General features: G+C 46.3%; 1 protein-coding gene across 1 annotated transcript in view; it reads left to right on the top strand.

The window, feature by feature from the left end:
* The first annotated feature begins 7,292 nt into the window (after positions 1 to 7,292).
* Positions 7,293 to 26,328, top strand: part of AQP9 (aquaporin 9) — a 29,625-nt gene continuing 10,589 nt past the window's right edge. Inside the window, exons 1-4 of the mRNA XM_081170702.1 lie at positions 7,293 to 7,432; positions 7,995 to 8,121; positions 20,697 to 20,823; positions 25,782 to 25,919. Coding sequence (XP_081026828.1) covers positions 8,020 to 8,121; positions 20,697 to 20,823; positions 25,782 to 25,919 — 367 coding nt within the window. The 5' untranslated portion in view covers positions 7,293 to 7,432; positions 7,995 to 8,019. The remainder of the gene's footprint in view (positions 7,433 to 7,994; positions 8,122 to 20,696; positions 20,824 to 25,781; positions 25,920 to 26,328) is intronic.

Below are 26,328 nucleotides of genomic sequence, written 5' to 3'. Positions count from 1 at the left end.
AGCCAGTGTGGTGTAGTGGTTAAGAGCGGTAGTCTCGTAATCTGGGGAACCGGGTTCGCGTCTCCGCTCCTCCACATGCAGCTGCTGGGTGACCTTGGGCCAGTCACACTTCTTTGAAGTCTCTCAGCCCCACTCACCTCACACAGTGTTTGTTGTAGGGAAGGAAGGGAAAGGAGAATGTTAGCCGCTTTGAGACTCCTCCGGGTAGTGATAAAGCAGGATATCAAATCCAAACTCTTCCTCTTCTATGTCAAAGTCAGGTGGTGGGACTTGGAGGCAAAGGAGGTCCTAGCCCTGGAGTCCCTCAGAGCCAAGCCTAGAATAATCTGGCAGCTGAGAGTTGAGCAGGATGGGAACCCAGAGCCCAAGGAGGAGCTCTGGGTTCAGGGCAAAAGTTGGCATTGCTTGAGCCTGGTTTTCAGGTCCTGGACACTGGTGATAGAAACAGAATCTGAATGGTCAGATGCTTGGGTCCTGTGGTCCTTAGAGAATATGGCTTAAAGAGCACTCCCAGCATGCAAGGCCACAGGAAGATCCCCACGCCCTTTAACACACTGCACTGTGACCATAAATCACCTTTCCTTTATTTAAGTTAGCAGCCCTAAGAAGAAAAGCAGCAGTAAAAGGAAACAGGCCCAGCATAAAAGGGTAATTACGGTCTTAAAGGATTATGACTCTCTCACTCCTCCCTGTGTACCTTGCCTGCATCTCCCTTTGTGACACTGGGTGATTCCCAGGAGCTCATAAAATGTTACACAGAAGGGGAATCATTATTGCCTTGGATAGCCTTTTGGGTACTTGCCACGACCCCTCCCTCTAAGATTTTGCCTCCTGTAAAGGCCTCACCCAGAGACATTCCCTAATCCAAAAATCAGTCTGCTTATTACCCAGTAAATGCAAACTGCTGCCACCCACTCCTGCTGCCTTATCGTGAGAAACCTGGCCCAAAAGGCCCCTGAAGATTTTTCTGAAACAAAGGGATCTACCCCCTTGGTGGCAAAGCCCAATACACACAGTATCCAAGGCAAGGAGTCCCAGGCATGAGGGCTGGCCCAACCAACTGAGTTCATGGTGACCTTCAGAGCCACCTTGAGTGTCAGGTTGATGTCTGCATCTGCTACCAGTGTTGAAGGTCCCTTTATCAGTTGTGCAGACTCAGGCATGCTGTGACTCTGTAGCTGCAAATGAGTAGATGGAAGGAGTTCAACATCCTTGCTGAGAGCTTGCTCTGGTATCAATCTGGCCCCTTCTCAGGTGAGGGATGGAGAGGAGTATTAGATGGTCAGTGACCAGTGTGGCTGGGGCATGAGTCCATTGCTCTTTCAGATATTAGCTACCATTAAAAAACAATTAGACACCAAGAGGGGGCGGACTACATACTCACTCTCTATTAAAACATACCAATTGTTACAACAGAAACATCACAGCACAAGCCCTTTCCATACAGTCAGTTCCCAAAAGCCTGTTGGAACAAGAAAGTCTTTGCCTGCCAGCGAAAAGACAACCACCAAAGTTCTCTAGGAAGGGAGTTCCTAGGCCTGGGAGCAGCCACCGAGAAGACCCTCTCCTACTGTGTGTACCTCTGATACACCCTTATGTGTTTATCTACTGTAAATTGCCTTGAGATCTTTCAGACAGTAATCAGTTTACAATGAAATGAAACCATTAGGTAGAGTAAAGCAGCTGCGTCAGGTAGCAGAGGCCATGGGATGGGCAGTGGCAGTGAGGTGCTGGAGGGCAGGTGAGTAGAATATGGTTACCAGATTTTTTTCCAATGAATCTGGGGACACTTCTTTTTTTCTTTTCTTTTTCTTTCCAACCCCCCTTTTCTTTCTTTCTTTTTTTTTTTGAAGCTGAGTAGCAACAGGGAGTCAGTAGTGGGGATGGTGAGGCAAAAGACCCTGGGCCCAAGCACACATGCATATTGTATAAAGGTGCCAAGCCCTTCTTTCGCACCCTGTGAAACATAAATGCGCAGAGTTTTTAAAAATCTGGGCAACAAGCGCCCACCCGCAACCCAAGCCTCCCCCAATCAGTTGAAACAAAGGGGGCAGGGGGCAGGAGATCTGTACCACCAGACGCCCCCGGTTCCCCTTTGGCAGTGTCGGCGGCAGCGGCAGTCATGTGTTGTGCACAATACACATCATATGGGGACTTCCGGAGAGGAAAAATGGTGGGCGCCATGGCAGCAAGCGGCTCCTGAAGCCAGCCAGAGCCAGTTGCGCTACCAGGCTGGCTCTGGGCTGCTGAGGCTGAGGCTGCCACGTTTCCCGGGGACAGATTTGCAAATCTGGGGACTGTCCCCAGAAACCGGGGACGTCTGGTAACCCTAGAGTAGAAGTGTTCCCCTAAACTAGCTTGATGACGTGAGGGACGCTGCTCTGTCACCAGGGTGGGAGTAACATTCAACTCTCCGCCTGGCCAACTTCAGCCAGTGAGGGCTGTGGGGCGGTCAAGGCAGCAAAATGTTGTCCTTTGCTCCAGACAGCAAAATATTGTTGTGGGCCATCCGGATGCAGCTGCCTTGTTGAAGAGAAGCAGATCTGGAGTGGACACAGCTTGGGAAGCCCCCCTGCACATCACTGTTTTCTTGATGGAAGAAAGGAGGGATCTGAAATTTAAAAGGCTGGGCTGATGGAATGAACAAACGTACATAGGAAGCTGCCTTATATTGAGTCAGACAATATGGTTCATCTCACTTTCTATTTCCTACACTGACTGGCAGCAGCTCTCCAGCGTTTCAGGCAGGAGACCTTCTCAACCCCACCTGGAGATGCCAAGGATTGAACCTGGGACCTTCAGCATGTGAGTCGGACGCTCTGCCATTAAGCTACAGCACTTCCCCATGTAGATTATAGGTTTACATGGGGTGTTGTTCCACCACACCTTGCAGCCCTGAATAAGAGACCTGGAACAAAGGACAGCTAGATCACATTGCCTATTGAATATATGGTCAAGCATCCTGCATGTTGCTGCCTGGTGGGCAAGGGCACGCCTCACAGGACTTAGGCTGCACCTGAAGCCTCCAGGGGACTCTCACAAGCCCCAGCAGGTATGCCACAGCTAACTAAACAAAAACTGCTCTGGGTAAATGTTAATGCCTGAATTTCACGCCCTTTTTATAATCTCATATTGACTAACTGGGCAAGGGAACTGTCAGGGGCATGCTGTGGCAGCAGCAATGGCACATTTCCTGCCAGGGATTAAATAACAGTGTGTGAAAGAGAAAGGGTGTGTGTTTGTGTCCATGCACGTGTGCACACACACACTCACATGTTGGGGCTTGTGTTGAACATAGGGGCTGGCTCTACCATTAGGCAGAGTGAGGCAACATCCTCTGGAGGAGGTCATAACAGCAGGCCCCTGACTCTTCCTTGTAGAATCCCCAGCCATTCCTCTCTAGGCCACGTGACCTGCCTTGCACCCTTAAGGTAGCCTCCTGCCTCAGTCGTGTTAGAAGACGCTGCCCTTCACCAGTGCTGAAACAAGATTCAGCTGCTGCTCCAGTCAGCTTTTGTATGTAGGGTGTGGGTGTGGGTGGGTGTGGGTGTACACAAACTTCTCCAGGCAGAAAAATGCATTGGTCTAGACTGGTGATTGGGAGCGGCTGCCAAGACCACATAACACTGGTCTTGAAAGACCTACATTGGCTCCCAGTACGTTTACGAGCACAATTCAAAGTGTTGGTGCTGACCTTTAAAGCCCTAAACGGGCTCGGTCCAGTATACCTGAAGGAGCGTCTCCACCCCCATCGTTCTACCCAGACACTGAGGTCCAGCGCCGAGGGCCTTCTGGCAGTTCCCTCACTGCGAGAAGTGAGGTTACAGGGAACCAGGCAGAGGGCCTTCTCAGTGGTGGTGCCCACCCTGTGGCACACCCTCCCATCAGATGTCAAGGAAATAAACAACTCTCTGACTTTTAGAAGACATCTGAAGACAGCCCTGTTTGGGGAAGTTTTTAATGACTTATGTTTTAATGTATTTTTAATATTTTGTTGGAAGCCGCCCAGAGTGGCTGGGGAAACCCAGCCAGATGGGCGGGATATAAATAATATATTATTATTATTATTATTATTATTATTATTATTATTATTATTATTCTACCATGCTCCTCACTCCCTCTGCAAACCCAGCAGACTGGAGCTTCTAGGCTACAGTGCCAACTTTCCAGAGCATCCCATCAGCTGCTCCCAACCAGTCAGTCCCAGCACACCAGGCCCTATGAAGCCCTGGGCCTCAGTGCTTGCTCCTCATACTGAGAAACCTGCCTCTGCTGAGAGACTTGCTGCCTATTCTTCTGATATTAGGAGAAAGATTAGAGCAAAGTGGTTGAGCCCATGCTTTGCAAACACAAGGTCACAGGCTCAGTTCCCACTGGCATCTCCAAATAGGGCTGGGAATGTCCCCTGTGTGACATCCCCACCACCTTTTAGATTATCTTCCTATATCCTCCCCTTGGTTTAGCCAAGAAGGACTTAAGACTCTCACAGAAAGAAGCTTCTGTGTCAATTATCCATGGGGCCACAGTACCCAGTTTGCTGATGGTAGTTCCCATGGTGGGCCTTCTCCACAGATCGGGGCTTAACATGGAGTGCCCAAAAGAACTGGGCTTCCCTATAAGAAGCCCTGAATGTCTTGCAAAACATGCTCATTCTGGCACAGGTCAGCAGGGTCATACTAGGGCTCTGGCGCAACCCAGCTGACAAGCGCCAGAGCCCTGGACAGGAAGGTGCACCCCTTTTGACGCCCCAATTTTGGGGGCAAAAATGTTGGAGGGTATGGGAGTGGTGCTGGAATAAATGAGATCTGAAAGAGCAGGGGAAGCGGGGAGAGAAGGAGGAGGAAGGCTGGAAACAGCTTCTGGTGTCTATACTGCTTCTCCAACTCTGTGTTACAAAGATGTCTGCAAATGTGGTGTGAAGGCTGGAAACATCAAACAACACCCCCCCCCCCGGTGTGGGACTCCCTTGCAGACAACCACAGCGCCTGGAGGCAGATAGTCAGGTTGTACATTCATAGCAGTGTCCAGAGGAGGAATGACCACTGGAAGGAGTGCAGAGAGAAGAAGCCCCATGGTGCAACTGCAGCAGCACAATCAGACTCCTCCATCTGCCCCAGCTGCAACAAAACATGCCTCTCCTGTATCGGTTTCTACAGCCACAGCAGGCGCTGCAACCTTCCAACAGTTTTACTTCACTCCCAAAGCCGCACTCCTCCATTGTCTCCAGAGACAGACAGATGCCAACAACTGCTTCGCCCACCCTTCTGACCAAGGCATTTTGCAAAGCAGAAGTTGGTTTTCTGATGAAACTGGCTTATAGCTCCTTCCAAGTTTCTAAGAAAACCCCAAATCAGATTATGTGCAAGTATACTCTTCCTGTTATGTCCTTGATGAATCTACTCCTGCAGTCTTTGCGCAACGCCTTGACCAAGCCCTGTGTTGGTCCTGATACAAGACCCTGATTAAATTCTGCCAGAAAGTAGATGTTCTCTCTTTCTTTTGCCCTGGTTCTTTCCCTGGCGGCAAAGTGGGTGATAAGTCTCCATGGGGAGGAAAGCGTGACTCCACACGAGGTGAGGGCCATGCTGTGTGAGATGCTACAGGGGGTTGAAAGTGACCCAGGAACCCTGTTGCAAAGCACCCAGATGGAAGGAGTGGGCAGAGAGATCCAGAGTGCGAATGGGCAGCAGAGGGGCTGGGACTGCAAACAGAGGCAGTCAGTAGCTGAAAGCAAGGGGGAAGACGACGCCTCCGTGAAGGGCAGGGGTGCCATCTTGAATAGAACATTGTAGGGGACCCAGGTAAGCCCTGCCCCACATAACTGATCACATGACACAGTGCATGCACACCACTTGAATGAATCAACTTTGTGGGGCCCAGCCCCCTCAAATATTTTATTGTGGGGGCTGAAGTCCCCGCAGCCCCTAGGAGTTGGCTCTTATGGAGAAGGGCATGCTGGTTGGAGCTGAGGAGCTGTTTCTGCTCAGTCTCAACCCCTTGGGAAAAAGGGATGCAGGAGGAAAGTGAGTAGAGCAAAATGCAGGATGGAGGTGAAGAGCTGCTGCTTATTGACCTCTTCACTCCATGTGTGCCAGCGGTGCAGGAGATGGAAGAGGTGGGCATGCATGAGCAAGAGGAACTAGTGCCTGCAGAATGCCAGAAGAAGGGGGGCAGCAGAAGGAATGGGAGGCATGTGTGAGCATGCAGGAAGAGCAGCTGGTACCTGAGGAAGTGGTGGTGGAGAAAGTTGGCAATCCGTGGGCATGCACCAGGGTAGTGCCTGCTGAACTGGGTGAGACTAAACCCTCCCAAGACTTTGCCTTCTGGGTGCCCCAAGATGGCCTTGTGGGATGGGCACCAGTCCCTATACTGAGTGCAGCCCTTAAGCAGGCCCCAGCCGCCAGGGTCCTGTGAGTTTGGGGAGCAAGAGATGCTGTGTTACCTGCCTTTATTTGGGCCCATGAGGAGCGCGAGAGAGATTGGGAATAAGCAGAGAGGGGAGTACGTGGCTGTCAGCTTGGGTGACTGGGCCAGGTGTTCCTGAAGAAGGGGCCCCCAGATAAAGACTTGTGGCAGGACTTTGATTTTCAGTTTGGAGCAGGGGGTGAAGTGATCCAGGGGCAGCAAGAGAAAAAAAGATGGAGGGGACTCCCAGAGTACCAGTGGGAAATCAGATTTGATTGCGGAGTTGTGCCCTGAGGCCCTGGGTGCAACTACAGAGACCGCTTGGGGACTGGGGTCCAAGTTTGGAGCCTCTGATCCACCACCAGAGTGGAGAACAAAGAGAAATCGAAGGGCTCCACCAGGAATGAACCTGTGATCTGAGACCCGAAGTGGCTGTTGATCTACTTGAACTGAGACCCTTTAAAGTCTAAAAAAAGCTTGAGACCATACTCCTTGAAGGGCAGTCTCCTCTTATGTGACTCTGCCCAAAATCCTTTAAGGTTGGCTGTTGCCCCTGCCCCCATGATGCGACACATGGAAGGGCTTTCTCTGTGGTGGCCCTGCCTGTGGAACTCCCTGCTTCAAGAGGCTAGGGGTCCTCTTCTTCTCTATCTTTGTTCTACCGGGAATTGAAAACCTTTCATTTTTAAGCAAGTTTTTGATTCCGTTCCTGCTTAATATGTTGATAGCTAGTGCTGCTCTTTGTTCCTCTTTTTTGTAATAATTTGTTTTTTAATAATTGGACCGTTGTGGTTTTTATCTTTGCTTACTTGTAAACTGCCTCGTGAAGCTCCTTGGCGGAGGAGTCTGAATGATCCAGCAGGGTTCAATTGATGTTTTTAACACCCAGGAGGTTCTCTGGTGGGATGCCATTGATTCGCCTTGCCTGAAATGCTCTCTGTTCACCTGGGCATGTGGAGACAGAACGCATTCCACAAATGCGAGCAGCAATTTGACTCTCACCTTTTCAGCATGGACACACCTCCTGGTAAGCATCCAAAGGAAAAATCTTTTGAGGGTTGTTGTGTTGTTGTTTTTTTAAAAACCAGCCAATTACTGCAGTGCTTTTGCATTTGGCAGGTAATATAAGAGATCGTTTGCCTGCCTTTCTGTCCTGCCCCCCACCCTGCCCTCAGCTTGTTTAATTGCATGGGTGTTTATTTTGGAGGTGGGGGTCATGATTAGCAGGTAATGATTAATCCAGAGAGCCAGAAATTAGGAGGGAATTAGGAGGGAAAGTGTGGGCTAGCTCCTGGAAGTGAGCTGACGTGTGTTATTATCTAGTCAGGCCTGATATAAATAGTGCCTGCAGGACCAGGAAGGAAAAGCACATGATGGAAACTCTCAATGAACGAGCAGGGAATGTGAAGTGGTCTCTGTAAAGCTCTGGAACGATCAGATGATTCCAAGGACTGTGTTGCGGCACTCCACAGCTCGTATTTCAACATATGAGGAGGAGTGCCAAAGTTAAGAAGAAAAGGGGGGGAAGAAAGTGACAATTGCAGAGAAGATTGTAAAGCTACTACCGTTCTTCTGTTGCCTGGCTCCAGAAGCACCAAGCAAGAAGGAGCCAAAATGAGCAAGAACATGAAGAGGAGCTTCAAGGAAAAATTGGCCCTGAAGAACCACTTGGTGAAGGAAGCCCTCTCAGAATTCCTGGGAACGTTCATTCTTGTAGTAAGTTGAGCAGCTTCCTGCCTGCCTCCCTCCCTCTTTTCCTTCCTAACAGGGTTGACCCAAAGCAGAGCAACTGGTGAGTGATATCTTCTGCCACAGCAGTTCAGCAAGGAAGGTTGAGGTGCGCTGCCCACTCAGCTGTTGTGCTGCCTTATAAAACATAGCAGTCCCAGATTGAGGGATGAGGGGCACATTCAAGTCTGTTTTCATTTAAAGGGAAAGTCACCAAATTAGCAGTTTCCAAAAGTGTGCAGAGCAAAATGAGGCCATCCTTTGAAATTCACACGTCTCCAAATTTTGCATTTCTCCAGCCCAAATGATGTGTATCTACTAGGGTAGTGTGCAAATAAATGCATGCATTGGTGAAAATGACATACGAAAGCACATTGTGTTAGAGAAAATTGCTTTGCAAAAATATTATTGCTTGACTTTATTTGGCAAGTTAAATATATAACTTGATTGTAATAAAACTTTTATGCCATTTACGAGAAATGTGGTGTGTTGTATTAGGTATAAAATGCATGTTAAAACGCTGGAGAATTTTCAAGACCTAAAAAAAAAGTTTGCTAGCTGATAAGGAAATGTGGAGGAACTGAATTTAGGACTGGAAAAATAATAAACTGAGGGAAAGTGAAATTCTCAGATTTGCTCCCCAGTTTATTCATCCCCAGTGCTTACTGGCTAAACTGGTGTTGGGCGGGCTGTGCAAAGGGTGGCTGGGTGCATGCTTTTTTTCACATAATGCACAAGCTGCCCTTTCTATGCGCAGCACATTACGACTATTTCTATGGTGCTCTCAGTGTGCCTGATGATTTAGAAAGGTTCCAGAGGACAGCTCCCTGCCCCAAGAGTCTTACAATCCAAAATTCAACACGGGGAAAGACAACAAAGGGTGGGAAGGGAAGTTCAGGCAGGAACGCATCACTAACACAGCCCAGCCTTCCTTCAACCCAGCGGCCTCCTGATGTTTTGGACTTCAACTTCCACCAGTCCCAGCTGGCATTCAGACCATCTGGAGGGTGCCAGTTGGAGAAGGCTGACTTAATCCAAAACAAAATAAAAAAATTCCTTCCAGTTTGTATGCTTGTATATGTGTATTAATGATGAATTTAAATTTAAAATTTTTTTTTAAAAAAAATTCCTTCCAGTAGCACCTTAAAGACCAACTAAGTTAGTTCTTGGTATGAGCTTTCGTGTGCATGCACACTTCTTCAGATACACATCTGAAGAAGTATCTGAAGAAGTGTGCATGCACACGAAAGCTCATACCAAGAACTAACTTAGTTGGTCTTTAAGGTGCTGCTGGAAGGAATTTTTTTATTTTGACTATGGCAGACCAACATGGCTACCTATCTGTAACTTAATCCAAAACATGTTGGGTTTTTGGGTTTCAGTTAACAACTATAGCTACCTATTTCTATGGCAACGAGCTAAATAATACAAATGCTGTTTGTCCTTGCAACAACCCAGGGTCTGTGTGTTTAGAGTGGTTTGCCAGTGAAACTGTAGCTCACGCTTATTTCCAGCCATAGTTAGAACTTCCATTTTACAGACTGAGAAACTGAGCCTGCGAGATAATAAGGTGCCTGAGGCCAGTGGCAGATTTTGAGCTTTCAAATCTCAGCTACGCCCTGTGAGACACCCAAATTCTGCCCACACCCTGGCTCTCGCCTTCTGTTCCAAGTCATTGTTGCAGCACCCCCTGAGGCGCCCTCTCGGCTCGGCGCCCAGTGTGGGCGAACCAGTCGTGCTCCCCTAAATCTGCCCCTGCTGAGGGCTTCCAAATAGGAAGTAAGCACAGGTCTTTGCAAGTTTGTACTGGCCTGGCACATTTTGGTGCCGGAGGTGAGGAATTTCTATGAATTACCATGGGGTGTAATCCACAAGAGCGTTCTCCCTGCAAGCCCCATTGAAATGAAGGGAAGCTGCAGAATACATTGAAAGAGACCATGCCTTCTTATCGATAATTTTTTTGTTTTATCTTTTTTGCAAACCACTTTGAGGGGTTTTTTTGACAAGCTTTTATGAAATCAATATATGGTAAATTGCACTACATAATCGGAGTCACATTCAGAATACACCATACATGCAGTTTTAGTGTATCTAACAAGTCCCCCCATATTTTGATCACACAATTTGTTGTGTTTCATTTTATTTAGTGATGAACGAGGAATGAACAGCTGGAATAAAAATAGATCTCAGATAAGGTAGATCTTTGATATGAGATAAATGATGGGACACCTGTTGATTTTCATGGAACAAGTAACAGAAAATGCATTGTTCAGGGGCTTATAAACACTTTTAAAAAGTTTCTATATGATCCTACAATTGGTGGTACCAACACAAGATACCCCTAAGAGTGTTGCCACTTTGAAGTCTAAGAACAGAACTTTTAAGTCCAGAATGCATTCCGCTCTACCCAAACTCTTGATTGGAACATTGTGGAATGCAGATTCCCTCGATCTGTTCAAGAAATCAGCCCCCTGCCAACTGGAACCTGGGCTACTCCCCCAACTGGAAACTAAATTCAAACTGGGCTTGAGAATTAATCTCTATCCCTATAAAAGCAAACACAAAAGCATAATTTTAATTATTTTCAAAGTCCAGGTGCTGGCTCTCAGCTTAGGCCCATATTGTCCTGAGCATCTTAACAGACCCTCCAAGTGCCCCTATTTTCCAGGGATGTCCTAGATCTACAGATGCCGTCTCGGTTTCTGATTTGATCCCTGAATGTCCTGCTTTTCCTTGAAACGTCCCTATTTTCACTGCAGAAATATTCAAGGGTATGGAGTTGTCTGACCCCTGAGGCATCTGAGCAGCCCTGTATAGGGATGTTTTTACATGATGTTTCTATATATGTTAAAGCTATGCTTTATATATGTTATATATATGTTACAAACCGCCCAGAATGGCAACCCAGTCAGATGGGTGGAGTATAAATAGTAGAATTATCATTATGGAATGGGACGCCCCTATTTTCATCAGAGAAATGTTGGAGAGTGTGTCCTAGGAGCAATTGGGTTTTTTTCTACATTATTCCAGCTGGTTTCCAGAACAAATGACCTGCAATGACACACAACATCAAACAGACACCAGAAGACAACAAACTGCACAGACAAAGGTCAAAGGTTAGGAAAGCAGTGGGGGGGGGGCTTTGTTAGCACAGCTAGTGGACATTTATTTGCCTATGCAGGGAGGGAACATCACAGTGTCCATGACTGATATACACTACAGGGCTAAAGGACGGTAAACTGAGAGCTGAAAGCAAGGGGTGGCAAGAGCCAGGATGGAGGTGGCCCAGATAGCGAGAGAACCCGGGAATGCAGAAGTAATCATAGTCTGGCATGGCTTTGCTGCCCATGATTTGCAGCCTGCCAGCCCCTGTGATCCTCTGCTGTGGGGTAGCCAGCAATCTAGACAGCAGCTGCCTGGAGCAGGAGAAACCTGGGGGGTCTCCCTCCCCACCCAATCTGAGACCTGCAGCATGGAAATTGTGTCACAGATGGCAACCACCACCACCTCTGGAGGGAACACAATTCCTCTTCCCTTTGCATACAACAAATGCTGGGAGGTCCTCTTCTCCTATCTGAACATGTCTGAGAATCAGAATTTTCAGCACAGGCCCTTTTCTAGGTCCTTCCCAAGATGGCTGCTTCTTGGGGGTCCTATGCCATGGACTGGCTGGATGCAGAGGAATGGTGGGGAACCCTCAAGGGAACCCCCAGGGGAACCCCAAGGCTCAGAGCCAGGGGATTGGTGGTGGGACAATGATGAGTGGTCAGAGGGAGAAGACTGGGAGGAGAAGGTGTCAGAAGCTGAAGATGTAACAGGGTTCAATGAGCAAGGAGAGGCTGGAGCAGAGAGCAGTTCTGACTCAAGAGCAGAAGCAGAGGCTGGAGAGGAAGGGGGCCAAGAGTAGGTCAGGCAGGCTGCTGAAGAAGCCAGGAAGTCTTCCCCTCCTGCTGTGACCAGCTCCCCTCCCACCTTGTCTCCCAGAACACAAAAAGGAATGAAGAGGGTGGAGCAAAGAAAGACGATATGGAGGAGCCTCAGGTTGCTGGGGAAGGACCTGGGAGAGAGTCTTAGAGAGCAGTGGGGAGTCGGGGACCTTCAGTCCTCACAACTGCCTTCTTGGGGCAAGACCTACTAGGAAGAGTTGCTGTGATCACTAGGCCTGCACTGTTTTTGTTTTCTTTGAATAGAGTTAACTGGGTGTTTTACTACTGACCTGCTCCTGATTCCAGCTCTTGACATTGTATAAAGGGAGGTCTGACTGGTGGTGCTTCTTATTGCACTGCAATCTGGCGAGTTGGTTTTCTGCTTGACTTCCTTTGATTCCTCAAATTATTGCAACTCATTTTGGGAACTTTATTTGAAATGGAAAAGCAAGCTGCAGGTATTTGAAATTAATCAGATGCTCAAGGCGGGGGTGGGAGAGAAAACGAGTGTTTGCCAAGGCAGAAATACAGGATCCAGCCAAGGGGAAGGACATTCCTCGGATCTGGTTGGCTGGACCCAGAGGCAGCGCCAAGCAAGGGACAGCACCCTTTGCTCTCCCTTTTCTGTTCAAGCTCCCCAGTCCTGGTCAGAGCAGGTCACTCTTACCCAAGCGCCTGCCTTTCTTTTGTCTCTGGCGTTCCAGCAACAGGCAGCTCCACTACGGCCCAGTTTCAGTCCCCAAGGGGTCCAGTCAAGATGAAGCCAGGAATTGTAGATGCAGAACAGTGGCGACTCACATTGCAGATGTGTTGGCTGAGGGCTGCTGAAAAGGGGGGGGGGCTGCCAGATAAGGCTGGAGAGGCTGGAGATAAGGCTGGAGAAGAGGCGAGGGTGGCACGTTTTCCAGGGAAGCACATCCAGACTAAAATAACCACCCTGACAGTCCCCTGGAGGCCAGAAAATGCCATCTGTGTGAGCGCCAGTCTGGAGTTTAACTTGGAAGGACAGCCCTGGACAATGACATGGTCAAGTGCCCTCCTTAGTGTGATTTATTTTATAAAGAAACAAAAAACCCCGTGTGATAGCTGGGAAAGATCTCTAGAGGCTATCAATGGGTGTGGTTCTAAAGTTGCTGGTACTTTCACCCCATCGTAACAAGCTGTCCAGTGTTTCCATTTTACCCAGCAGATGTAGAGCACAATGGCTGAAGGCAAGACAATCCTTTCAATTCAGAGAGCTGAAAGTGGTCCAGCCTTCAGCAACCTGGCGCCCTCCTTCTGTTTCTGCCTCTCAGTCCCATCTGGGGCTGATGGGAGGTTGGTGAAGGCTCCTGCTGTGGATGTTTACTTTTCCCATTTCGTACTCTCAGCTGAGGGACATTCTCTACTACTACTCTCCCAGAATATTGAGAAGTTCCTGCAATGCCTGAATTTGGCTTCCTTTGGATGCAATTTAGAGCACTGCAAATGGCATGAGGCACTTTTGAAATACTTTAATTACAAATTTGCAGGCAGAGCGTACGTGGAGGCCCACAGGAGGCACGCCTGAAAAGCAGCAGATCTGTGAACCCAGACCAGATCCTCAGCCAGATCACAACCTTCTCTCCCTCTCATCTTTCCTTCTCTCTCCCTCAGACAACCCAAACTGCTGTTTTGCTCTTCACACTCACCCAGCTTAAATCAGCCACCCTCTCTTAGCAGGGGAGGCCAGCTGTTGCCTACTCCAGTATCCTGTGACTCATTACTATTAGGCCACCTCTGAATTTTTGGGTGCCAGTAGAATAATAGAATCATAGAACTGGAGAGTTGGAAGGGATCCCAAGGGTGATTCTAGTCCAACCGCCTGCAAAGCAAGAATCTTTTGCCCAACATGGGGCTTGAACCCATGACCTTGAGTCTCATGCTCTACCAACTGAGCTATGCTTTCAACATACCAGAGAGCTTGGGTTGGGTTGGTTTCCCAGCTGCTCTTGCCAAGTGCTTTTGTTGTTGGTGAGATAGGGTGGTCAAAGAAACCATGGTCAAAATAAAAAAATTCCTTCCAGTAGCACCTTAAAGACCAACTAAGTTAGTTCTTGGTATGAGCTTTCGTGTGCATGCACACTTCATCAGATACACTGAAACAGAAGTTGCCAGACCCTTCTATATAGTGAGAAGGTGGGGAGGGGTGTTACTCAGAAGGGTGGTGGGAATGGGAGATAGGCAGATAGCTGAGATGAGCCTGTTGACGACTCTTAACGACTGCAATAGGTCTTACAGGAAAAGGCAAGGGGTGAGAAGGTGAGAAATGGCTTAGTCATGTATAATGAGATAAGAATCCAATGTCTCTGTTCAGACCAGGTCTCTCCATGGTTTTGAGTTTGGTAATGAGTTGCAATTCAGCAGCTTCTCTTTCCAGTCTATTTCTGAAATTCCTTTGTAGTAAAACAGCTACAATTCCTTTGTAGTAAAACAGCTACTTATTTTGACTATGGCAGACCAACACGGCTACCTATCTGTAAAAGAAACCATGGTTAAGGAAGGGTGCTGGAGCTATGCACAACACCAGGCCACAGTTGAAAGATGCTTGGAGGCAGCATGCTCCTGAATACCAGTTGCCAGAGGCTGCAGGAGGGGAGAGTGGTCTTGTGTTCAGGGCCTGTGTGCAGGTGTCCCACAGGCATCTGGGAAGTCACTGTGAGAACAGGATACTGCACTAGATGAGCCACTGGCCTGATATAGCAGGCTCTTCTTGTGTTCTTTAGTAAAAACCAAAGCTTGTAAGAGCAAATCATGGCATTAGATCACAGTTTGTTACCAGTAAACAAACCATAGTTCAGCTGCTGAGCAGGGTTCAAACAAATGAACAATTAAGAAACCGCAGTTTAATCAACCCTGATTTGGCACCTGTGAATCAGCCTCTTTCCCTCCCAGCCCAATTTATCTCACCTGATTGTTGTGATGGTAAACGGCAGGTAACCACTTCCACCTTTTTTTGGAGGAAGGATGAGACTTTAATCTGGGATATAATGCCAAGAAAATATATAACAAAGCTTCCTTGCTGTTCTGATTGTGGGACTCATGGCCACCATAACGCACAGTGGTCATTTTCCAACTCCTTGTAATGCTTGCCTGTCTATAAAAAAGGGTTTTAGCACCCAGGCACAAACCATCAGAACTCATCCACATGAGAAAATACAGCCAGTTCCTTTTCTATTTACTATTTTAACACTTCTATTCCTGCTTAATGTTTTTACATGTAAAAACTATCTTTCTTTCTTTTTTACAAAAACACAGTCATAATGTTTTGAGTGTACAGGTTTCATTTTCTATGTGCAATTAGAACCAGACCTTTATGAGTTTTAAAAGCTTTAAAATGTATAGAGTTTGGCTATCGCCTTATGGAACATACATTTTGTGATTGAGCGATAATCTCACATTCTGCCATTTGAATGGAAGCGGTCTTTGAAAAAGCAATCTTGGTATGGCTTACATCCACAGTTTTTGAGTACTTAAATAGCCATCTTTAATTCCAAGCTGCTTTTTTAATATATAAATTAAACTTGGGCCTGAAACCAAATGAAGGGAAATCCATTTGAACCTGAAAGGGTATTGATTGTGTTCCTTGGAGACCTATGGAATAATGGATCTGGCCCATTTTATTACTGCAAGTTTGATTACCTTCTAATATGCAGCAGAGAAACGATAAATATATAACTAATTATCAAGGAAGAGCCACTTAGTTGTCCAGCCAATTCAGTACTTTACCAGAGAGTTATGTGTCACCTGCACCAAGAGAAATGGGTCAAATCTCACCACGTATCAGTCATTGTTAATGTCCGGACGGCCAGCTGCAGGCCGTGCTCCCCAGCCCCCTGGCAATGTTGCAGAGCATATTTCTCAGATTGCTCTCTTGCTAGGCTGCAGATGGATGGCAGTTTTTGAAAGAGCTGAAGGTGAAAAGAGAGCACAGTTGTTGCCTATGGTGTGTACACAGTCATCCCACCATCATTTGGACAGCGTGTTCACTCATTCAGGCATTTCTGCACTGCTGAATCAATTGTGTCCTCTATTACTAGGCTAAGAGGCTGTGACTTGCCCAAGTTCACACCCAGTGAGTTTCATGGCTGAGCAGGGATTGAAGCCCCGTCTCCCAGGTCCTAGTCCAGCACCCTAACCACTGTGCCACACTGCCTCTCCCATCATTCCTGGCCAGCAGCATCCTTGACCAATGGCCATGCCAGAAGGAGCTGATGGGAGCTGGAGTCCAAGAACATCCATAGAATAGGGCTGCCATATTTAAAAAGGTGAAAATCCATAGAATAGGGCTGCCATACATCTGGATTTTCCCGGACATTAAAGCAATTTATGCCCAGACACTCCTAGCAAGAGCAGAATATCGTCTATGTCTGGGAAATTCTAGATGTATAGCAATCCTACCATAAAACCATAGAATTGTAGGGATGGAAGGGGCCATAAGGGTCATCTGGGAAACCCCTCTGTGGTGAGATATATTGTATCTCTTTTTCATTTATATTGTTATTTCAAAATTTGCATCTATGCACATGCGAATGTATGCAAATCGTTGTCCTTTTCTTGCAATGCTTACTTACTTCGCCAAAACTTTATTAGGCATTACAAATATAGGCCATCATAAAGCATACATATAATTTTAAAAAATATATATACAAATAAACAGCCATGTAAAAATACATAACAACGAGGATTCTCATGTTTTGCAATGCACTCTACTAAGTGGCTTACAAGGCCAACTCTATCATTCTATGATCTCTGGTTAAATAGGTTTTGAATATTTCTGTGGTTCCCCAAAAAACCTACCACACCTGTTAGACCAAAGGGATAAATGGGATAAAATGGGATAAAATGAATGTACACCATGGGCCTTTCCTTGTCATAAGACAATTTATCCAGGACTCTAAATCACCCTCAGCTTATTCATTAATCCAGCCCCAAATGCCCTTCTTAAGAAAGGATGGGAAGGTGACTTTATTTATTATCAGACATTTCTGCCTCAGTTTCTAGTCAGCTTCGCTAACATCAAACATCCTCTGGCAAAGGCGGATCCCAACTGTAGGGTAGCTGTCTCTCTAATCCCCATTTAACGAAGTGAGATGGAGGCCAAAGGAATTACCAGCCTGGCTGAGGCCACCCAGGGAGGCCCTGTTCTTCCAAAAGCTGAGGGCCCAGACCTCTTGGAAAACCCTATTTATACTGGAAAGTCATATTTATGTATCTTGGAAACACTAATACATACTTCCTGAAAGCAGCTGAAAGAAAAAGACACCGGTCTTTAATCTCCCGTATGAGTGGGCTGCCGATGAAACACGGCAACTTCCTAGGGGAGCTGCTCCCTCCTCCGATGGAGAACTGTTTTCCTCCATGTGAGGTTAGCCACCTTCCAGACAAAAACAAGGATCCGGTGTCTTGTGAGGCAAGGGCTTTTTGGCAGAGGCGGCCCAGGCGGCCATCCTCACACGCTGCCAAGCTAAGCTTTCGCTTAATAGCTACCATCTTTTTTATTTATCGCTGGGCGGAAAATCAAACGGCAAGGATAATGAGAATTGGGAAGTGAGGGCAAAAAGGTGCAGATTTGCCAGCCGTAGCTCCTGCCAAGCATAGAGGAGGCCCAGGAGAGCCCCGGCCCAGGCAGCCCCAGGAACAAGCCTGGCCCAGTGTTATGTACCGAGTTGAATAGGATCCAAACTGCAGCAGTCTGATTGGTCCTAGAACAATAGGATCCAAATTGCAGCAGTCTGATTGGTCCTAGAACAATAGGATCCAAATTGCAGCAGTCTGATTGGTCCTAGAACAATAGGATCCAAATTGCAGCAGTCTGATTGGTCCTAGAACAATAGGATCCAAATTGCAGCAGTCTGATTGGTCCAAGAACAATGCAGCAGTATGATTGGTTGGCAGGAACCACCCAATCATGCTCCAGATATAAGTGAATCCACAACCTGATTGGCTTACAGTAGAATTCCAGAATTAACCAATCATGTGCAGCCCATTGTGTAAATAATGTATATAAAGCAGATACTTTGAGGGGACATTCATTCATTCCTCCTCACCACTATGAGCTGAATAAAGAGCATGAAATCACTTTGCGACTCTGAGTATATTTCACCCAGAAACCTTGGAGAGCCACATGCGCCAATCTGTTGCCCTTCAGTTGTTTTGAACTGCAGGCTGGGGCTGATGGGAGTTGTAGTCCAAAACATTTAGAGGGCACCAGGTTGACAAAGACTGTTTTTATCTCAGGGAGAACCACCACAGTGTAGTGACTTCTGTCATGTCCTGGTTGGTTTTTCTATTGTCCTCCCCACCCTTTGGGCCAGGCTGACCATCTGTGGTGTAGCCAGTGCAAGACAGGCTACTCTAGAGTAAATGACTGCAGGAGACAAAGAAGGAAATTGCCTTTTTTCCCTTCTTTAGTGAAGAGGGAAAGTAAGTGTTATAGGAGCGCAATCCAAACCACCTGAGAAGAGATTATCTGCATATCGGGTTGCCACTTGTGTAATGTCACATAATACAAGGAAATGGAACAGGGGGGAGAATTGTGTGGGGCATAACTGCCAGGCCAGCATCTGACCAAGTCAGCAAAGAGGGGCTGGTTTATTCAGATTGTGCCAATTTCACTGTGCCTGAGTGGGACAATCCATGCGGCACTCCATTTCCTCACCTCTCGCCACCTGCAATTTCTCTTGCACAACCATCAGTGAAATGAATGGGAGCTCTCTTGCAATGTCACAAAGGATTCTGAGGTGCAGCATCAGAAAGGTTTCTGGAAGTGTGGATCTCAGGCCATATGCACCCCTGAAAACAGGGCTGCCTCGAATTATAGCATAGAATTGGGCATGTAGGGTGGTTTTGTGTCCACGGCAACAACTATGGATTCTCTTCAGTTTCTCATTTCCCCAGACTTAAAATTCAGTTGATTACATTTCCGTGTGTGTGTGTGTGTGTTTGCAAAAAAATCCCATGAAAAATTGTCAGTGTTTTAGTGGGCATTACTCTTAATAAACTCATCTTGTGTGCATTTTTTAACAATACATTTTATGTCATTTTCACCAATATATGCATTTTATACGTACACAGTTTTGTATGCATTCATTTTTGTCAGATATCTAAACTGCAAAATTCATAGAAGTGTAAATTTCAATGGGTATCTGTGTTGTGATTTGTGTATTGTTTGGGGAAGTGTAAATTTGGTAGCTGAAACAAACTAAATCCCTTCTTGCCATCCCTAGTAGCAGCCCCATTCCCACCCCCTCTGGACTCAATATTTGTCACAAAGAGCAGCTCTGCTATTGGAGAGGAAAAAGTCTGAATCACTGCTTGTAATTAGGGAAGGAAATGTCAAATTCACCCTTGTTTTCACAACATTTAAGGAAGTGAAATGCAGCCCAGTTTTACAGAGAGTTCCATGCTTTGGGGCTGCTCTGAACTGGGCAGAAGTTTGAATGTGAGAAGGGACATTTTTATAGTGGAGTCCATTAATAATACCCTGAATGTGGGTCGTGAGGAGACCCCAAAGAGGAATGGGTTCCACTGACATCTAATAAAGCAGACTAAATTCTCATGAAACGTTTAGTGTCAGGGTGGGGCTGGGGGAAGATAAATTATCAGAGAAACCAAATGGTTTATAGAGGATCTCTCATTTTAAACTGTATTTTTCTTGGTTGACCTTGGCATCAGGATTTCCTGGCCTCTCCACTTCCCCTTTAATTTCCCAAGGAAGCTTTTAAGCTGGCTAAAAGGGTCAGGTTTCACTTTTATTTGCTTCATATAGCTTTTTCGAAGGCTTGACAATAGATTAAACAATTCGAGTTAGATTAAAATGCAGTCTTTTGATCAATCAATTGACTAAAGTTGAAATATATTTGCATACCACCAAAACCTAAATATAAGTGACTTTTTAAGATGCTGGAACCAGAATCTTCTCCCCAAAAGACCCCTGTGTCCTCCTTGCTCTGCAGACTCACCATTTAAAATATGCCAGTTAATCAAATAATGCTTAAGTTAAAGTTTGCATTTGCAAATAATGAGGTGCCCTTTCCGAAAATTCTCCACCCTGTCAAGAGGAACAAGGTATTCACAAATATAGCAGGGGCCCCGCAGTGGGCAAATTGCTTCAAAGAACTGACTTCATTTTTTTGTTTTAATGGACAAATGATGTATGTGATATGCACAACATGTCTTTGATGGGAAAACAGGTTTTAAAAAAAGATCCGTGCAAAAGTACACTTGGAGGTGATGTGCCCATTTTTTAGGATCTTGGCAAGAAGATGAAATTCTGGCTGCATGCTTTTCTCTCTCTCTGGCTGGGTCTACACTGACCTATTTGATGCTATTAGAACGATATTAGATATATCATTATAAAACGTCACAGGGCCTACTTGTAAATTAAAAGCATTTCTTACCTGTTTTAATCCTCAAAACACTCTTTGCCTATTGCTGGTTCCTGATTACTCTGCAGCACCCTCTAGTGTCACATTTTAATAATGCTTTATGACCATTCAAAGTAGAACGTAACGTGTTCAACTACATTATGAAAACCATTCCTTAACCCTTCCTTAACATTATAAACCATGAGCGTACACCCACCCTCCCTCTCTTTCTCTCTCTCCCAAACTGCAGGCCCTGGGATGTGGCGCGGTTGCGCAGTCTGTCCTTAGCAGAGGTGAATTGGGAGGAGCACCAATGATATCTCTTGGCTTTGCTATGGCTGTCACTATCGCCATCTATATCGCCGGAGGTGTTTCTGGTAAGCTGACATTTTCACCGCGTTGCTAAAGAAGTTGGAAGAGAGCTGGTGGGATGGCTAGGAAACTAGACTACAGATCAGGAGGTTCACAGCTTGCATCTTATCTCTGCCATAAAAAAACTCAGTGGCCTTAGCCAAAGCCCCCTTTCTCCGCTCACCCCCCCTTTGTAATAAAGAGGGTGGGATAATAATCCTGATTTACCTTACAGGGTTGTTGCAAGGTCTATTTCAGAGATTCTGTAGGTAACAGTGAATGAAGCACTTTGAACACTTGAAAATGTTATACAGTACAAATCTGATGACTATTTTCATAGTCTCTACAACAGTGAAAATATTTAGTAAGGCTGCACTGTGTGATCAATTAACTGGCTTCATTAGTCCATTGAAAATGAGTGGATTGATTTAAATTAAAGACAGCAGGCAAGTGTTGCCCCTGGGAGCAAACAAAACAAACAAAAAACACCCCTGTTGCATAAGAAATAAATGCAGGAATAATACCAAGAAAGGCATCCACATTATAATGGGTGACTCACTGGAAAATAATCTGCAATATGATGCTGTGGGGTTGGATGTGGAAGCCATCCAGGAGGAATTCACAAAAAGAATCCATAGGTGGGGGAGGGAGGAAGAAGTGCTTTTGTTGGTCCTGGTTGAACCTATAGTTGGAGTTATTAAAGGAGAAGTAACTCAGAAGAGAGCTGGTGGTAAACTGTGTTGCAAGAACAGAGAGAGAGAGAGAGAGAGAGAGAGAGAGAGAGAGAGAGAGAGAGAGAGAATTTAAAGGATTTAAAAGGTAATCCAAAATGTTCAGAAACAGCCAAGATTTGTAAGAAATTGTATTTGCAAAATTCAGGGGGGGGTGGAACAGGGCTTCTGTTTTGATGGCATTTTTTATGGCTTTTGTACTAAATATTTGCAACTTAGATGTTGCCTTTCAAAAATCCATGCATCACCATTTTTTTCATGCACATATGCACAGATTGTATGGTGATCTCCATTTTCCCCTACTCCTAATTAAATGTTGACACACACCCCACACCAACAATAGTATTTGGTGCAAAGCTGCAACACTTCAGTTGATTAGTCAACTTATCACACACTGATGCAGATTTTTAAAACACTGTTTGAATGCAAGTATTTATAATAACTGCACACAGCAAATACCAATATTGGAAAAGTCGTTTTCTCCTGGGTGCCTCTTCTAAGATAATGATTGGGACAACAAATTTGCACATCATTTAACAACAAAGGAAGCGTCACAGAAGTCTTATCAACAGTTTGTGAAGAAGAAGAGCCACTGTGTAAGCCATAATTTCTAACATGCCACAAATGAAAACGGCTACCTAATGACACCTGCTTGTCAAAGTGTCATTTTTCAAAATATTTGCCTCATCTGTTTTCTGGCCGTTTTGCCAAGGTCACACACAAATAATGGGCCAGGGTGAGGTTCATGGACTCACTAGACTGAGAGCGAGTGTGTGGCATGAGCAATTTTTTATTCTGAAAGTGTGGCCCAGAGAAAAAAGTTTGAGAACCACTGTTCTAACTCTGCAATTCTATGTTTCGATGCTGATGTTTGATGTCCACATTCAGCGAGGGCTATTTTGCATGTAGGTAAAGGGACCCCTGACCATTAGGTCCAGTCGTGACCGACTCTGGGGTTGCGGCGCTCATCTCACTTTATTGGCCGAGGGAGCCGGCGTACAGCTTCCGGGTCATGTGGCCAGCATGACTAAGCCGCTTCTGGCGAACCAGAGCAGCACACGGAAACGCTGTTTACCTTCCCGCCGGAGCGGTACCTATTTATCTACTTGCACTTTGATGTGCTTTCGAACTGCTAGGTTGGCAGGAGCAGGGACTGAGCAATGGGAACTCACCCTGTCGTGGGGATTTGAACCGCCGACCTTCTGATCGGCAAGTCCTAGGCTCTGTGGTTTAACCCACACTGTAAAAGGAAGAGAGGACAGCAATCCTCATCCTCTTCTCATGTAGGGCTCCAAGGCCCAGAGAGAGTGGACAGCCTTAGACTGAGTCAGGACACTGGTCCACCCATCTCTCCCACGGTTGCCTAAGCTGACTAGCCATGGCTCTTCCAGCCACTCTCTCAAGTGGAAGTCATTCCCAGCCACAGGAGCTTCTTTTTACAAAATGGGGGCATCTGCCCCTGAGCTACAGCTCTTCCCCTTCTCCATTCTGCAAATGGCTCAACACTATTCAGACTGACTGAGATAGGGGTGGAGAACAGCAAACTCAGGAGATCAAGACAGCCCTGGAAGTCTCTCTCTGAGCTTCCAGGCCAAGTGTCTCATCTGTTCTCTTCTCTGCCCTCCGCAAGTGCTTTTGCCTGGTTGGAATGCCTCCTTGGCGTTAATGGCCAGCGACTCTTGTTTGCCTGGGTGCAGGATGGAGAGAATGCGAACAGGTCCAGCATGGATGCCTCTGCCTTGTGTGTGGTTGGAATGCAGCCTACTGTATAAAGTCAGCTTCCCCTTGGCCCTGCTCTTTTTTGCCTGTGGCCCTGCCCACCACTGGCATGTGGCCCCTCCCTCATTTCACTCACATACCAGTCAATCATTTCACATCAGTGCTGCTCAATGGCTGAATCCATAGCAAGAGACACAATCATTCTTTTGACAGGAACGGTCAGTGATGGACAAGGCCTCATGACAAAGTAAATGAATTCTTTACTCCAAACCTTACCATGCGCTGCCCATATTTGCAATTGCTGAAAGAGAAGAAAATTGTTCATTCAGATTAAAAGAAAACCAAAAGGCAAGGAAATTTGAAAAGCCACCTCTTCGGCACACAGAACCAGCAGACATCAATCCTTAGATGAAGAATGTGAAAGAAGAAATAATCCAAAGTTCAGAATTAACTCCCCCGTGGCTCGTCGCAGGTCACACCATTTTGGAGACATTACAATGCTGGCCTTTATCCAACTTTGGTTATCTGTGTTTGCTGCTCATGATACATCAGAGGTGCTCTCGGGTGCCTGAGATAACACCCTGACCCCCCAGTGCAAGCAAACAGAGGGATCACGTAGAGGGGGCCCCTTCTTCCCAGCTCCCCTTTGACAGGCAAAGGTCACTGTTATCAGAAACATTTCATTAAAGTCAGGGGCCGTATACCACCTCAGTTATGGTTGCTTTGCATGTATCTATCTATCTGAGGCATTTCTAGGCTGCTCTTCATAAAAACCAATCCTGGAGCAGGATAGCATGTAAAAAATATAACGCCCAGTGCTTTTTTCTGGGGGTCCTCAAGGGGACACAGTCCCAGCACCTCCCCCCCATGTTAAAAATGTGGCACTTACTGTAACAACTTCATGGTCAGTACTGGCACCATTTTTTTCTAGGTAAAAAAAAGCACTGATAATTCTTAGAATGTAATAAAACCAAATTATAAATAAAACAAGGTAAAGGTAAAGGGACCCCTGACAATTAGGTCCAGTTGTGACCGACTCTGGGGTTGCAGCGCTCGTCTCGCTTTACTGGCCAAGGGAGCCGGCGTACAGCTTCTGGGTCATGTGGCCAGCATGACTAAACCGCTTCTGGCGAACCAGAGCAGCACACGGAAACACCGTTTACCTTCCCACCGGAGCGGTACCTATTTATCTACTTGCACTTTGACGCGCTTTCAAACTGCTAGGTTGGCAGGAGCAGGCACCAAGCAAGGGGAGCTCACCCCGTTGCGGGGATTCGAACCGCCAACCTTCTGATCGGCAAGTCCTAGGCTTTGTAGTCTAACCCACAGCGCCACACATTTAAAAGCGTCCTTTTAAATAAAACAGAACAGAACCTTAAAAGAGCAGTAGCATCAGCAAACCAACAAGTTCAACAGATTTTTATCTGGGGCAATCAGAATAAGATCCACTATTTGACTATTGATTCAAAACCCTAAAATGTATTTTATATAACTGACTTTTTATTTCTATTCTTTGTATATCGTATTGTTGTTTTATTGCTATGGCCGATGGCAATGAAGCAAATAAAGATTCATTCATTCATTAAGTTCAACAAGGGCGCAGCCCTCCTCTAGCAGTGCCAATTTAGACATGCAGGTGGGAAGATAAATTTGCTTTTAACTTGTGCTGACAAGCCATGCAGAGTTGGCGCCAGTCGAACCTGAGACTAAGGGGGAAGGGCCTTCTGCAATCCGGGTGCCAGCGTGGCCTCAAGGCAAGAGCTCAGCAGATGTGGCACAGTTAAATGGGTGTTCCCCATGCCCAAAGCCATCACCATGTCTGGGCAGGTGCTCAGAGCAACCCATCAAATGCCTCGGTTCCAAGCTGTCTGTGGCTTTCTGTGTCAGAACAATCACCAAGGACTGGGCTTGGAATGGAACCAGGAGAAGGATCACCCAGTCGGCCACCCAAAATGAAGCTGGTACTATGTTGTTGTTGTTGTTGTTGTTTAGTCGTGTCCGACTCTTCGTGACCCCCATGGACCAGAGCACGCCAGGCACTCCTGTCTTCCACTGCCTCCCGCAGTTTGGTTTCATGCTGGTAGCTTCAAGAACACTGTCCAACCATCTCGTCCTCTGTCGTCCTCTTCTCCTTGTGCCCTCCATCTTTCCCAACATCAGGGTCTTTTCCAGGGAGTCTTCTCTTCTCATGAGGTGGCCAAAGTCTTGGTACTATGATAGGATGTACTATTTCACCAAACCTCTAGTTGTAGTAGTGGTGTAGTGATTAGAGTGTCAGGATAGGACATGAAACTACTGGGTGGCCAGTCACTCTCCCTCTCAGCCTGACCTACCTGACAGGGTTGCTGTGAGGATGAAACAAAGATAGGGAGAACCATGTATGCCACCTTGAGCTTCTTGGGGGGAAAGGTGGGATATAAATGCAATGAATAAGTAAGAAATAAATCTACTGAAGGGAAATATCTGATTCATAAAAACTTGCATATAAAAATTATTCCCAACCCTTGTTCTTCTCCCTACCTTCCTTCTTTCAGGTGGTCACATAAACCCAGCCGTTACCTTTGCCATGTGCCTGTCAGGGAAGATAAGTTGGATTAAATTCCCTGTTTACGTCATAGCACAGTTTCTTGGCGCATTTGTTGGAGCAGCTGCTGTCTACTGGATCAACTACGGTGAGTGGAAGAGACCTGTCTCCTCCTCCTCCTCCTCAGGAAACTTTCCAACAAAGACCAAAGTTACGCTTAGGTTGAAACCTTTTGGCCAACACTCAAAAGTTGAAATTTCTTGTAGGAATCTCATGTCATTTCAAGGTAGCTTCTGACCCCTCCTGTCCAAAAAAAAGAAGAAGTTCCTGCTAGATTGGATGTGTTTTGTGGTGCCCAAACTGAAATGACAGTCTAGTAGACAATGGAAAATACTGCTGTGAGTTTGTGGGGTTAGTCTGTATGATGCCTGAGTCCCTTCTCATTCCTGAGGTCCTCGTAGATCTAGCAAGGGTTAAAATTTAATGGAGAATTCCATTGTTGAACTAGTCAGGCAAGTTTCTTTGCGAGTTAATAACCCTAGTGGTCTGTAAAGGTA

This window comes from Podarcis bocagei (assembly GCF_964188305.1).
Source record: "Podarcis bocagei genome assembly, chromosome: 14".
NCBI lineage: Eukaryota > Metazoa > Chordata > Lepidosauria > Squamata > Lacertidae > Podarcis > Podarcis bocagei.
The sequence above is the reverse complement of the archived record's forward strand: the minus strand, read 5'-3'. Positions and strand labels throughout refer to the sequence as shown.